At 46.4% G+C, this 12,866-nt stretch overlaps 2 protein-coding genes across 3 annotated transcripts; one reads left to right on the top strand and one right to left on the bottom strand.

Annotated features, from left to right (window-relative positions):
* The first annotated feature begins 4,947 nt into the window (after positions 1 to 4,947).
* LOC117857696 (protein CONSERVED ONLY IN THE GREEN LINEAGE 160, chloroplastic) lies at positions 4,948 to 8,802 on the top strand. 2 transcript variants are annotated; one of them, XM_072293648.1, is made up of 10 exons: positions 4,948 to 5,382; positions 5,558 to 5,613; positions 5,724 to 5,823; positions 5,919 to 6,017; positions 6,168 to 6,254; positions 6,406 to 6,497; positions 6,623 to 6,715; positions 6,988 to 7,015; positions 7,547 to 7,615; positions 7,715 to 7,857. In XM_072293648.1, the coding sequence occupies exons 1-9, from the start codon at positions 5,032 to 5,034 to the stop codon at positions 7,601 to 7,603; spliced, it is 963 nt and encodes a 320-aa protein (XP_072149749.1). In that variant the 5' UTR covers positions 4,948 to 5,031; the 3' UTR covers positions 7,604 to 7,615; positions 7,715 to 7,857. The 2 variants fall into 2 exon arrangements, with proteins under 2 accessions (XP_072149749.1, XP_034596406.1); XM_034740515.2 differs by lacking the exon at positions 6,988 to 7,015 and adding an exon at positions 8,473 to 8,802 and having other exon boundaries at positions 4,969 to 5,382; positions 7,715 to 7,929.
* Positions 8,803 to 9,417: 615 nt separating this feature from the next.
* Positions 9,418 to 11,169, bottom strand: LOC117857697 (uncharacterized). Its single transcript, XM_034740516.2, has one exon. The coding sequence runs from the start codon at positions 10,574 to 10,576 to the stop codon at positions 10,070 to 10,072; it is 507 nt and encodes a 168-aa protein (XP_034596407.1). The 5' UTR covers positions 10,577 to 11,169; the 3' UTR covers positions 9,418 to 10,069.
* Between the last annotated feature and the right edge of the window lie 1,697 nt (positions 11,170 to 12,866).

The following is a 12,866-nucleotide window of genomic DNA, read 5'->3' as shown; positions in this document are numbered from 1 at the left end:
CATCATTTACACCAAAAGTTTACAACCACCAAATATTACAGGCATCAAATGTTTCATTTCATGGTCCTAAATGTTACAACACCCTAAGTCCAGCCTCAAGCCTATGCTTCGTGTTGCCAATAGCCACTAGCTTCACCTTCCTCCTTCGAGCCCTCTCCCTTGACCTGTTCAAAGCAGTACCAGTTAGAAAACAACCAGAAAAGATGCCAGCCCAAAACAAGAAAAGTAAGAGTTTAAACCTTCACAAGTCGATCCTAGGCAACTAGCCTTGCATGATCACGCCCAGAAGCTGCTCGGAGTTGTCTTAATAAATTTTTCTTCACAATTTTAATATTCTTGGATGTCAAGCTCCGAGGCTAAGGGAAACTGATAACTATGCGCCCCAAACTTAAGAAAGTCAGAATAGCCCTCATTCTCCAGCAGTTTGAGCATGCCCTCGCAGCAAAAAGAGGCAGCATAGTCGCTAGCTCCGGTAATAACCCCAGGCAAATACTCGAACTCCTGCTCCATCCAATCGAACATTTCCTTTGTGCCCTTTTCGGTGTGGAAAGGAAGAGACTTAGCACCAAACTCTGCTAAAGCAGCTTTGTATCCATTGTAAATTTGTGTAGATTTGGTCTTCAGCGCCTAATCTGTTGCATCAAAAAATACTTTCTGGTCCTCGAAGCTCTTGCCGAGCGTAGAATCATCGTGTCTTTTTCAGCACAAACTTTCTTTAAAGATCAGATAGTTGTTGAATCCTTCTCTATGGTACTTCGCAACTTCTCCAAAATGCCAAGATTATCTTGTGAATCTTTCTCCAAGCTCTCCACCCTCTAAAAAAGGTCGCTGCATGTTTTCACAAGCAATTCCTTATTCTTTTTCAAATCAGCGTTGCCCTCAGAAAACGAAGTCTTGAGATCATTTAAAGCACTGTTTTCCTTTTTTAGCCTCGCAACTTCAACCTCGAGTTCCAGAACCTTAGTGCTACGGCTAAGTGTGTCTTTCTCCTTCTCTTAAAGCCTCTCAACAGCTACCTTTCTAGCAGTTATAGCAAGAAAAAGAGGAACAACGAAAAACAAATAAAAACTGAGAAAAAGAATGAAATGATAAAACCACCGAAACCTCGTTAGTTGCAAAACAATACCTTATATCCAAGGGTAGTTGTTATCCTAGCCAAGTGATCGGGATCAAAACACCGCAAAGACTTCTGATACTCTATCAAAACGAAGAACAACATATAAGCAAGCAAGCAAACAAAGAATAAACAAATCAAGAAATAATCAAAATGCTAACTCTCAAGGTCAAATGCGCTGCCTCGAGCATCATCTTCAACAGAAAGCTTAGACATTGTAGGGACCTAAGTAACTTTATCTTTTTCCATGGCAAGCTCGCCCTCCTCAGGAACCTCATCAATATCAGCCTGAGCCTTCCCCAAAGCTGCTTTTGCTGTTTCATCTACAGCACAGAGTGAGTTCGTAGAACCCCACAATAGCGGTGGATTGTAAGGGTCACCATCCTCACCTGACCCAGGCATATGAACACACAATAATTTCTCCCTATGAGCGGTGCCAAAAGCCTTGTTGTAGTCGGCAATAGACGGAGGCAAAGCAGAACCCTCGGGTAAAGGATCTACTCTCAGAAGCAGCGAGGGCTCGCTATACGCCTCTCCAGTTGCACCAACAGTATTTTGCAATTCAATCAAAAACTTAACAGGGGCACCGCTGGAATCAACAAGGCATAATTTAGGCGAAAATTTGATAATATTCTTACCTGGCTCAACAGCAGCCTCGAGGTGTAGCTCCTTTTGAGGAGACCTCTCCTTAGCCCTAGGGGGCAAAGACGAGGCCAAAGACAAGTCCTCATCCAAAAATCCTTCATCACCATCCTCATCTAAGACACTGATAATTCTAGCCCCAGTCTTTTTGCCAGATTTCTTCAACTTTAACCTAGTAAGAGCTCCGGCAGCTTCGAGCTCTGGTTTCGTGGCTTCGGGCACATGTGTTGAAGGTGCAAAGCTCTTGGCAACCCTAGGTTTCTTGCCAAAAATATTTAGCTACTGGTCAGCAGAGGAGCCCTAACCAAGTAGGCTTTTCTTCTTAAGGGCTTCCAGGCTGGAGGTCTTGGACTCTTGCCGACCTCAACCATAGGTAAAGAGGCTGAATCCTGAGGTTTCTTCTTCTTCCCTTTACCTACATTCCCACCGATCTCAATGGAACCAGTCACACCAACCTCGTGCATCCGCTTGGAGGCCTTGTGAGGTTTGACACAAGGTTCGACCTCTATACCCATATATGAAAAAACACAGTTCACTCAGAGACCGTGCGTAACGAACTTGCGAGCAGACAAAAAAATGCTCTCATGGCAGGGCCCAAGAATATGCACAGCCCGCCTCTCAACCTTGTCAACAAAAATACCGGCATTTGCTCCCTCTGGCAAGCTTAATACAAATATAGGAAAAGGAACTGGCCTAGGGTACCACGATACCGACTTCATCACAATTTCCTTTGGTGCCCATCCACTAGAAAGGGGCTAGATGTCCGCTGCCAGAAATTCCTCAACCAAATCTCGCCCAGCTATAGACGAGCAAGCAAGAACAAAGGCATCCTCGCAAACTCGGAAAGCCTTTGTCCTTTGGAATGGAGGAGTAGTTGTAATATTCAAGGGGGACATTGAGCTAAAAAGGGATAGAATGGCTGACCATAGCCAGAAGTCTCGGACATGTCCATCTTAATGTAGAACCAATATCTGAGCCAATCATCGTCACATCTATTCTTTTGCGCCATGGAGAGCTCGACCCTGGAAATTTTATTTCTCTTGTTCTTCCTTCGGGTCGTGAATGTGCAACAACCAAACTGTGTCCCAAAAACACCATCTTCATCATCAAACTCGATCCTCTTCTTTTGCACATGAAGCTCAAACAACCTTGCAAAACCATCAACGTTGATGACACCTCCAAACGTGCGCTCAATCCAGTAAAACTTAGAAAGTGCCACGAAGGAGTTAGGAGTTAGATGATGAAGTTTAGCACCGTATCTATCCACAGCTTCGCCAATATTTGGTTTCGTCATGAGGTCATCACCGGAAGGCCTAGCAATACCCTCGGGAAAATACCCTTTGCTAACGTAGAAGTCGATCGTGTTCTTTGAAACCAAAGACCGCCCAAAGCGCAGGGTTGGAGGGAAATCATCCTTGCCACCCATTAGCTCTGAAGGGTTGGCCTCGATGTTAGAAAGATCTTCTCCGCTGTCACTAATGCAAGAAACCAAAACCTCGCCAGCCTCGTCAGCCTCTTGTCCTTCGGCAGCGCCACCATGAAGCCTCATTTGTTCTACTTGTTCTTCGGAAGTCATCAACCTTGCCATTTGCATAATCTGAGCCAGCTAAAACAACACATAAACAGTAAATTAGAACCTAACAATACAGCGAGAGGTAAGCAAGAATGAAAAATACGGACAAGGACAATACCTTCGAAGCTACAAGATCAACAACAACAGCAGAGGAAGCACGAATCTTAAAGCACCAACAAACAGCGCGCAAACTCACAACAAGACGCGAGGGTAATCCCAAGCGACTCACACCCCCACCTTTTATAAGCACGCTTACGGGCGCGAAATGCCTCGAAACTCGAACCGAAGCCGAAGCGTCAACCAATCAGAAATCGACACGTCAAAAGCAAAAAGTAACCGTTGGCTCATATCTCCTCCGACGCTCGAGTGTGATATTTTTTGATAGAGCGATCCTTTGTCGTGGGTTCGGATTGTCGGAGTTGATCCTCGCCCACGAGAGGCTATTGTTGGGGATCGCCCAAAAACTAAGCAACCTCGAGCGTCGGTCGTAGTCAGAAACCCTCTAACCTCGCAACTTCTGGACCAAGAAACAAAAATCGGTTAACCTCGCAACTTCTTATGGAGGCTATTCTGGTAATAAAACTTGTACCCTCGCATATTCCTTGTTACTTTGGGGATTTAAAGCTGACAACTATTGGCTGATGACCGAACTCCAATTGAGCTAACTCTTGAGCGCTCCGAGCTAGTTTAGAGCACCAAACTATCACCTTTTCTTCTCTTTACTCAGGGATGGAACCTAAGTGAAGACGTCGTAAGGTTACAAGCTCTTGAAGTACCACGAACAGACCAAGCACCACGAAGTTGGAGGTTTTACATAGCGCGAGGGTGATGACGCAAAGCTGGAAGCTGGATCTAGCACAAAGGTGAAATCCCGAAGTTAAGAAGATGAGGTGTGAGAAGTGTGACTACATGAAGGCGTGAGAAACCTGACTGCGTAGAGGAATTCAATTTATACACGTTACCCCAATGACCTTTATGTATAGTATATCCTAGAAATGTAGTAGTTGAGAAGGAATATTTTCGAAATGCAAAGTGGCTCACGGGTAAAAGAGAAGCCAAACTCATTGTTTTTATCTCTTTCATTCATGCATATGTTGGTGTGAGACTATCTCTTTACATTCATATATATCTGTTGGTGTCGAGTTCTTTGAGATTGAATAGAGTTCCGTCATGTAAATTACCGATATGGGATCGATGGAAATTTCTATATTCTAAGCGAGGCTTGCACATTCTAAAACCAGACCAGAAAAATCTCTTCTTCCTGTTGGAATTGAACTGCGTTTCTGCAGATCACTTGTACGAAATTGACGGGAAATCTCGTGTTCCAAGCGAAACTTCAACTCTCTTTTTATATCTAAAAAACAAACCATTTTGTATGTGCGGGGGAGGTCCTCCATCTCTAGGCACCAATACGCATGAGATCCTTCATTCGCCACATAAACAACACGAAGGAAGAATTCACTTGGGGCGAATGCGTTTAAAAAAAACGAGGGGCGAATATGAAAAGGGGAAATACCCGAGGACGCGGCCCCACCCCCACAGCGCCCGCCAACGCCACGACGCCAGTCTCCCGTTCACCCGTCCGCGTTCAGGATCACTCTCTCGGCTGCCACTGGTCCGCTCCGCTCTGCCGCTTCCACCCCACTCCGCTCTCCCCCGTTCCCCCGCCGAGATATTTTCCTGCGAGCCCCTCCCCCCGGCCATGCCGCTGCTCGCCGTCGCCTCCTCCACCCGCGCCGCGGCGGTGCGGCCGCCGCGCGCCTCGGCGGCCTCGGGCGAGGCGGCAGCGTCGGAGGCCGCGGGGCGGAGGCCTGTGAAGGTGATCCTGCCGAAGAAGAAGCCGCAGAAGTGGTCGACGGGAATGGAGCCCGGGGAGTACGGCGGCGGGCCGGCCACCATCAAGCCGCGCAAGTACTGGTGGGGGAAGGAGGACCGCGACCCCGTGGGCAACACCGACGACTTCATCTGGAACAAGGACTTCCTCCCCCACATGGAGCGCGTCATCGCCAACGGCGGCGCTGCCGCGGAACCCACAATCACCCGCCGTTCCCCGGTGTGTACCCCGCGTCATCCCCCTCGCGCCCATAGACTATAGTTTGTTTGTGGCTAATTGCAGTTCCATTCAGCGACTAGACCGGCCTGCGTGGTCTCATTTGTTTCAATTTATTTTATCGAGCTCGAGCTCGAGCTCAGATATTAGGCTTCTAAAAAGTAATTCGGTTGAGCAGGTGGACGAGGAGGAGTCAGGATTTCTGAGCATCAACCGTGCCATGAGCCTTGACAGGTTCTTGTCTTATCTCGACTTGCCTGGTTATCAATCAATTCTCTGTCCCCATCCTTTGGTGTTCGACAATTGTTCTGCAAGGATGAATGATCGAGGAGTATGTTTTGTAGTGTGGAGGTTGACCTGAGCAAGGAGCTTCAAGCGCCGACCAGGCCAATCCTTCAAACGCAGGTTGAGGCTGCCAGGAGAGGCCGGGCCATTGGTGCTGAGGTGAGATTTCACTTTGCTTGAATCAATTCCTTTAGTTGTGAACCTCCTTTTGTCTACTGGGGATAGTGATAAGTTAAGTTTGTGGAATCTGGTAGGCTGTGAATGGTGCCACCTCTGCAAGATGGAGGCTAGTCCCGACTCGCCGGGAGCAGGCTAAGTGGGACAGAGCAGCCAAGGCAGCTACTGGTGGCAGCGTAAGTCGCTACAATCCCTGAACTGATTTGTTGGTTGCTCTAGATCCTTCAGGATGCGTGATGTAACGACTTACAACTATTAGTTGCTATGGTATTATTTTGTTTACTTCTTTCATAAGTATTGGTATTCGTTCTTTTGGCCCAATTTAGGATGTTATACTAAGGGAGTCCAAGTCAAGAGTGCAGCAAGGGGACCCTAAGGAATTGGCAGCTAGGGCCAGAGAGGACTACCTAAAGGTATATATCCTTAAGTCATTTTCCTCCACATGATCTACATTAGGGAGTTGCATGTGCAAATCTTTTATAGCTCATATTGGTATTATGAGATCTTGAAATATGCATAGATTATCTATTGGTCTTTTTTACTGATAATTTTGATGTTTCGCAGTTGAAACAAAGATTGCAGCTGCTCACTTTAGGCATTGGTGGTGTTGGTGTAGTCTCTGCTTATGTTTCATACTCTCCTGAAATTGCTGTTAGGTATTAGTTTTTTAACTTTCTTGCTTATGTAGAGATAAAGTCGGAAAGTGGCTTTTTTTGCTTTACCACTTCCAGTCTAGGATTGATTTTATCATTTGCTTCAACTGACAGCAGTTACTCTTCAGCTTTGGTGCAGGGTTGATTGGATCATTGGTGTACCTCCGCATGCTTGGAACCAGCGTAGATTCCCTAGCTGGTGGGACTGGAGAAACTGTCAAGTATGTTCTCTTTTGTTATTTACTTATTTCACAAATTGTGTTTGCAGATAGGTGCTCGAATAAATTCTACTCAGACTTAGGTTTAGTCTACTTATTTCACAAATTGTGTTTGCAGACAGGTGCTCAGATAAAATTTACTCAAACTTAGGTTTAGTTTACTTATTTCACCAATTGGTTCTGCAGATAGGTGCTCAAATAAAATTTACTCTGAATTAGGTTTAGTTTGTGGCTGCTACTCTATGCTAAATGTACTTTCTGATACCATTCTACAGGTCTTCCGTTCCTTTTTCAAAGTTGAAGGTTATTCATGTTCAACTTCTTCAGATAGAACTAATGTATTCGATAACCTTGGACACTTAAATGAACATACAAGCAAAAGATCTTTTTTCATTTGAGATCTTTTGTAGATCCATGCTTCAATCTCGAGATAGATCCTGGAGATGCAGTCCAGATAATACCTTCTAGTTGTGACCCAACACACCACATTTTGGTTGATGAATCAAGGACCTGTTTTTGCTTGATCCATAAGGTTTCAGCAGCTTATTTTCATGCAGACAAAACAGAATGCGATGCTTTTAAGTTAGAAATATGTCATCTTGTAGGGTTTAACCAAAGATCGTGAAAAAAAAACTGATGGTTCTCATCATCTGAATATCCATCTGAAGTCAATTCCCTTATAAAATGATTATTTGTTTATCACATTATGGCTGCTGTATTCTTTATCCTGCATATGTACAAGAGGATGCTGCAGATCTACACTAAATGCTATGCAGCTTCTAAATCATATTTGTGATAGAGTCAACCCTTCAATTTGTTATGGCATGCATGCAGGAGTGCTGCTGCACAACCAAGATTGCTTATTCCAGTGGTACTTGTGATGATGTATAACAGATGGAATGGGTAAGCAGATAAAATTCTCAGTAAATTTTATTATTGATTCAGATTATGGGAAAGGAAGTGTTTTCTATAATTATGTATGTTCTTTCTATTCTGGTTCAGGATATTAGTTCCAGACTATGGCTTCATGCACCTGGAGTTGATACCAATGCTTGTTGGATTTTTTACCTACAAGATTGCTACATTCGCTCAAGCAATTCAAGATTCGATACCTGCAGTTGAAAAACGTGAAGTTTGAACAGTCCTGGTGAATAGAAAATAAAGGTCTTACCCTACGCACTGAGGGAAGATTGGCCATTGGTCAATCAGATAGTAAGGTACCAATCTTCCTTTATTCAGCATGATAGCAATATTTCCTATGTTCATGTCAACAACAGTTTCTCTTCTTTTTTCCTTTATTTTTTTAAAACAGGAAGCAGGATATCTTTACATTATATATAAAAAAGAGTCAAACCCAGACAGATAATAAATTGACCCCAAAAAGGGAAACACCAAACAGTTTTTCTTTTAAGTTGTTTCTAGTATGATTGCTGCTAATGCATGTGATTCTGACCATTAAAGGATGTTCATTTATTGTGTCCTCACCTCATGATGCCCTTGAAAGTGCATGACCCTAGACTTGAAGCAGCAGACACCTATTCAGAATCTCAATTTTGCTGTCTGACAGTGGTTTTAAATTTCAACGAGCTGTACACCCAGCTGATGCATGTGACTCTGACCACGGAAGAACTGTAAAGATTTATTCTCGTAGCCGTCCTTGAAGCAGCATTGCTGTAGGCATGCGTGATTTTGCACCATATGAAATGAAAAAGAAGTACAACCTCTTCTGTTTACCCTGATCCAAATGTTCTATTTTACAGGTTGGTTTGGAAGAATCTGATCTGACGTCGACACCAAGTAGATGAGATGCTCATTGAGGATGCCATCTGAAAACTTTTAGCGCTTAACCACATATTTTACACAAATATTCTACTATTAAGGTGGTACCACATTCATTCCATGTTGTTAACACGTAGATCATCAATGTACAAATTTACAACATGGAAACTTTATCACAATGACAGCAGATAGCAGGACGAACAAATTAAATGGTATACAGTATACACCACAACTGAATGTAAATAATGCAGTCTGCCAGTATACTTGTTTAAAGAAAATCGGGCCTTACAAATGCAAAAACCATTGAGAAACTCCTCGTGTTCATGGCAAATGTCCATATACTGTCCGGACTGTGGTATGTGTACCTGTCACTTGCGAGCTAGGTAAGTACTCCCTCCTTTTTTGTTTACACGGTCTTTCAAACCATACTTTGACAATTCATTTATTTTATACTATATTGTTTATGATTATAAATTTATGATCATTGTATAGTATATTTTGATTATGAATCCAACCATATAAAATTTACATTATAAAAATAAAAAAATTGATAGTTAAATCTTGACATTGCGCACCTTACAGACAAAATGCACTATTTAGTAGGAGTATTCACACTTGGACTTGCACAAGACATAACTTGTTTGGAAATGACACCTGAACTTTGGGGCTGCTATTTTACAAATCATGGAGGATCTGGTAGACCGGTCCTAATGTAAGCAATGCTTAACGTTGACAAGAACAACTAAACGGCAATGACTGGCTGACCGTAAAGCGTTCACCTCCACTACCAGGAAAGGGCATCTGAACTGTGGCAGCACTGTCATCAAGGTTTTGGGCTGAGAGAGGAAATACAAGGCTTACCTTTTCTTGGAACAATTCCATTCGCACAACTCGAGGCTTGTTCAGAAAATTAGAACCAACGACCATTTCTCAGAACTCCACACAAGATCATTTATTCCAAAAAGAGCCTGATAACAACAGCTTATAGCCTTCTACCTACTTCCTTCCGATTCCATTCAAGTTTCCAGATCTACATCAACCTGCAGCTGAATGTCGTCACAGATTTCACATGATCCATTCATTGAATGTCACCTGCACATACTAGCAATAACTGACTGCGCCGCACAGGGTAAAAACACGTGAACCCAACAAGATGATGATCCTTCCAGTTCCATGGCTGAATCTGCCACACCTCCGAGTCACCATTTCAACCGTTGCCGAATTTTACAGTAGCACCAGCAGCAGTACACTAGTGTACATTCATAACTCACTTTTTAACTGCCTACTACAGTAACTCTCTCTCGCAGCTGGCCGGCCGCATCCTTTTGGCCACCAAAAGAATCCTAAAATTGGTATAAAAAATAGAATCTAATAAAACCAAAAGGCGAGGAGGGGGCTACGTGTGAAAAGGGCGACGACGAGGCGCGGGGTCCCCACGCAGGCGGCCGCGCGCCGGCCGGCCGGCCCGTCACTGAGGCGTGGGCCCGGGCGCGCGGCATCACGCCACGGCGTCACGCGGGGAGGAAGCCTCGAGCGAGCGGGGCAAGCCCGGTACGGTGCCCCCTTACGACAGCCGGGTCAACGCTCCCCGCCCCCCTCCTCGGCGGCGGCGGCGGAGGCGGAGGACGCGGTCGCGATTGCGGCGGCCGATCGGGCGGTGGGGCGCGGCCGGCGGCGGCCCGGGGACGCGGAGGCCACGCGGCGGAGCGCGCCGCCGGCCGTCCAGTAGCGGCGGCACGAGCGGCAGAGGTGGCGCGGCTGCCGCACGTTGTAGTTGTTGAAGTAGCAGAACTTGGTCTCCCGGCTCCCGCACCGCGGGCACGGCAGCGGGTCGCCCGTGCCCCCGGCCGCCGCGCCGGCGCCGGCCGCCTGCAGCTGAAGAGGCGGCGGCGGCGGCGGCGGGGACTGGGGCGGAGCGGGAGGCAGAACCGCCATCGTCGGCGTCGGGGTTGGCGGCTGCGGCGGCGGAGGAGGAGGAGGAGGCGCGCCCGCGCCCTCCTCCGCGGCGCGGTGCGCGTCGGGGGGCTGGATGACCTTGCCGAAGAGCTTGAACCCCGCGGCGTCCGCGTCGGGGAGGTTGGCCATGGGGGGTGGTGGATGGGTTGAGCTCGAGCAGCTAGCGGGGCCGCGGGTGGGTAGGGGACGGCGCCGCCGCCTTTTATACACGGGGAGCGGGGGTGGAGACGGTCATCGCCTCTCCGCGCCCTCTCACTTTGCTTCACACGCCTGACTTCTTTGCGTGACCGCCCGCTGGCCGCTCGCTACTACTAATACGGCATGTGGGCGGATGGATCATGCGCGGATATGGGCTCCTCCCTCACTTCACCACCCCCCGGCCCCCGCAACCTTTTTAAAGATCGGATTGGAAGGTCTGGCTGGTAGGCTGGAGCCTGGAGTGGAAGCATGGACCGTGGCATGGCGCGCCCGGGAAAAAAAAATATCACGCGGAAACGCTGAGAAATGTGCCCGTCATGTGGCCCGGGGATTTGGCCGCACCAGGGTTTCCGGGCGCGAGCGAGAGATCCCTCCCCCGGAAACAGTGGCTGCTCCGCTCCGGCTGCAACTTTTTGGTTGCCGCCTGGCGCCAGCCAGCATCTCGTCGTGTTGACCTTGGTGATTTTCTCCGGTTATCATAATCGGTTGACTTTCGGGGTCGCAGCTTTTTCTTGGAATAAAACGGATTGGTCTCATGTGGGGGAGTGATATGATTCTTGTGTGGAGCGGACTCAAGCAGGGGGGGCAAAGCGCCTTGTTTAGTCGCTAAGCAACACGGAAAGTACTAGGTGAGGGGGGGCGGGGGGAGGGAGATTGGTGCTGGTAGTATCTGGCTCGGAGGCCGACATGTGCCAGCCAGAGGGCGGTGAACTTGCGGGGCTGTGTGGTGTGTGCTTATCTTTTTGGCTGGGCGTTGACATTGTCGCTCTCTTCTGGTTTTTGTGTTGTGTGTAAGTGACGTCTACCCAGCTGCAAAAAGCGCCGGGGCTTGCTCAACTTGCGCTGCCGCGCGGATACGGGCGATCCCCGTGAGCCTGACCACAAGATAATCCTCTTCGTTTTTGTTTTTTTTTGTTTTTTTGTTTTGTTTTTGCTTCCAACTGAGATGGGACAAGGGAGATAATTCTACACTGACCGACTGACCTTTCAAAAGCATACAATTCCTTCTTGGTGGTGACCAAATCGCCAAAACCAGTGAGAAAAACGTGTACTATAAAATGCATGCCAGGATGTTCACGTTCTTCGCCAAAAGAAGAAATAAAAGAAAAAAAAAGAAACCTTGAACAGATGCAACGAATACGTGATGCAGCGTACGTACGTGTGGCCCTATCCGGGAATGTAAAGCTAATGCGCTCGAGGTGACGCGCCGGCCAGTCCAAGTTAGGCCGAGGCCTGATTTTTTCCGCCATGCATGCATCAGCTCTCCATCCGTCTTGTCCAATCATGCCACCGTGCTTTGGGAGGCTGTCTCTGATCGCAGCACGTACGTGACCTCTAGGATGTGAAATCTCTTGATTTATGCAGTAAGTAAACTCGAAGTGACGTGTGGAGCTTTTGTGCGCACGAACAAGTACGTGGGCCTTCTTTGTCAAACCAGCATGGAGTAGTATAATGTTTGTATTATGATATATTTGAAGTCAACATCGAGTCTAGCTTGCCAGCAAGGGACACCCTTTGGCCTATGGATCATCAGACCCGGTCCATTTTATGAAAAGCGCAAACCTGTCGTTTGTCTCGTTGCTAGCTCATTCAAGGGCGTGTAGTCAATAGTATGTATTGTTACAACTAGCTTTTTAAAGAAAGTTACAAATAATTTTGATGAGAAAATAAACCTCTTATTCTACAATTAGTACCAAAGGAGAAAATTCTTGATTTTTTTTATGATTTCTAAGGATTTCTAGTATCAAAATGTCTTGGTTTTTAGAGGCAATGAGATTCCATGAATTAGCCTGTGCTCCAACAACGGCGAAGAACTCTGGATGAAGAATCACCTGCTTATTTCTTCCTACTTTCATCCACCTGCTTATTGCTTCCTACTCCCTCCGTTTCAAATTGTAAGTCGTTTTGACTTTTCTAGGGGCATGTTCGCTTCAGCTTATAAGCCGGCTGAAAAGCCGAAACGGCTGATTTATTGTGAGAGAAAAACACTGTTTGGTGGCTGATAAGCCGGCTGAATAAGCTGAAGCGAACAGACCCGATTCATAGATGTTTATATGCATCTAGACATACACTATATTTAGGTGCATACAAACATCTATGCACTTAGAAAAACCAAAACGATCTACAATTTGGGACGGAGGGAGTATGTCTTAAAATATAAGAATTTTTAATTTTATCATAATACAAACTTCCTTCAATCTGACAATTAAGTTTATAAAAG

Source organism: Setaria viridis, chromosome 5 (genome assembly GCF_005286985.2).
Source record: "Setaria viridis chromosome 5, Setaria_viridis_v4.0, whole genome shotgun sequence".
Lineage (NCBI taxonomy): Eukaryota > Viridiplantae > Streptophyta > Magnoliopsida > Poales > Poaceae > Setaria > Setaria viridis.
Note: the sequence above shows the minus strand (reverse complement) of the source record. Positions and strands in the feature narration are given on the sequence as shown.

What these genes read in the sequence shown, in the direction of transcription:
- LOC117857696 (XM_034740515.2), top strand. Translation starts at nt 5,032, where the DNA reads ATGCCGCTGCTCGCCGTCGCCTCCTCCACCCGCGCCGCGGCGGTGCGG. An exon ending in AGGCAGCTACTGGTGGCAGC is followed by an intron (nt 6,018 to 6,167) that starts GTAAGTCGCTAC and finishes GGCCCAATTTAG; the next exon opens with GATGTTATACTAAGGGAGTC. An exon ending in GGGACTGGAGAAACTGTCAA is followed by an intron (nt 6,716 to 7,546) that starts GTATGTTCTCTT and finishes GCATGCATGCAG; the next exon opens with GAGTGCTGCTGCACAACCAA.
- LOC117857697 (XM_034740516.2), bottom strand. Translation starts at nt 10,576, where the DNA reads ATGGCCAACCTCCCCGACGCGGACGCCGCGGGGTTCAAGCTCTTCGGC.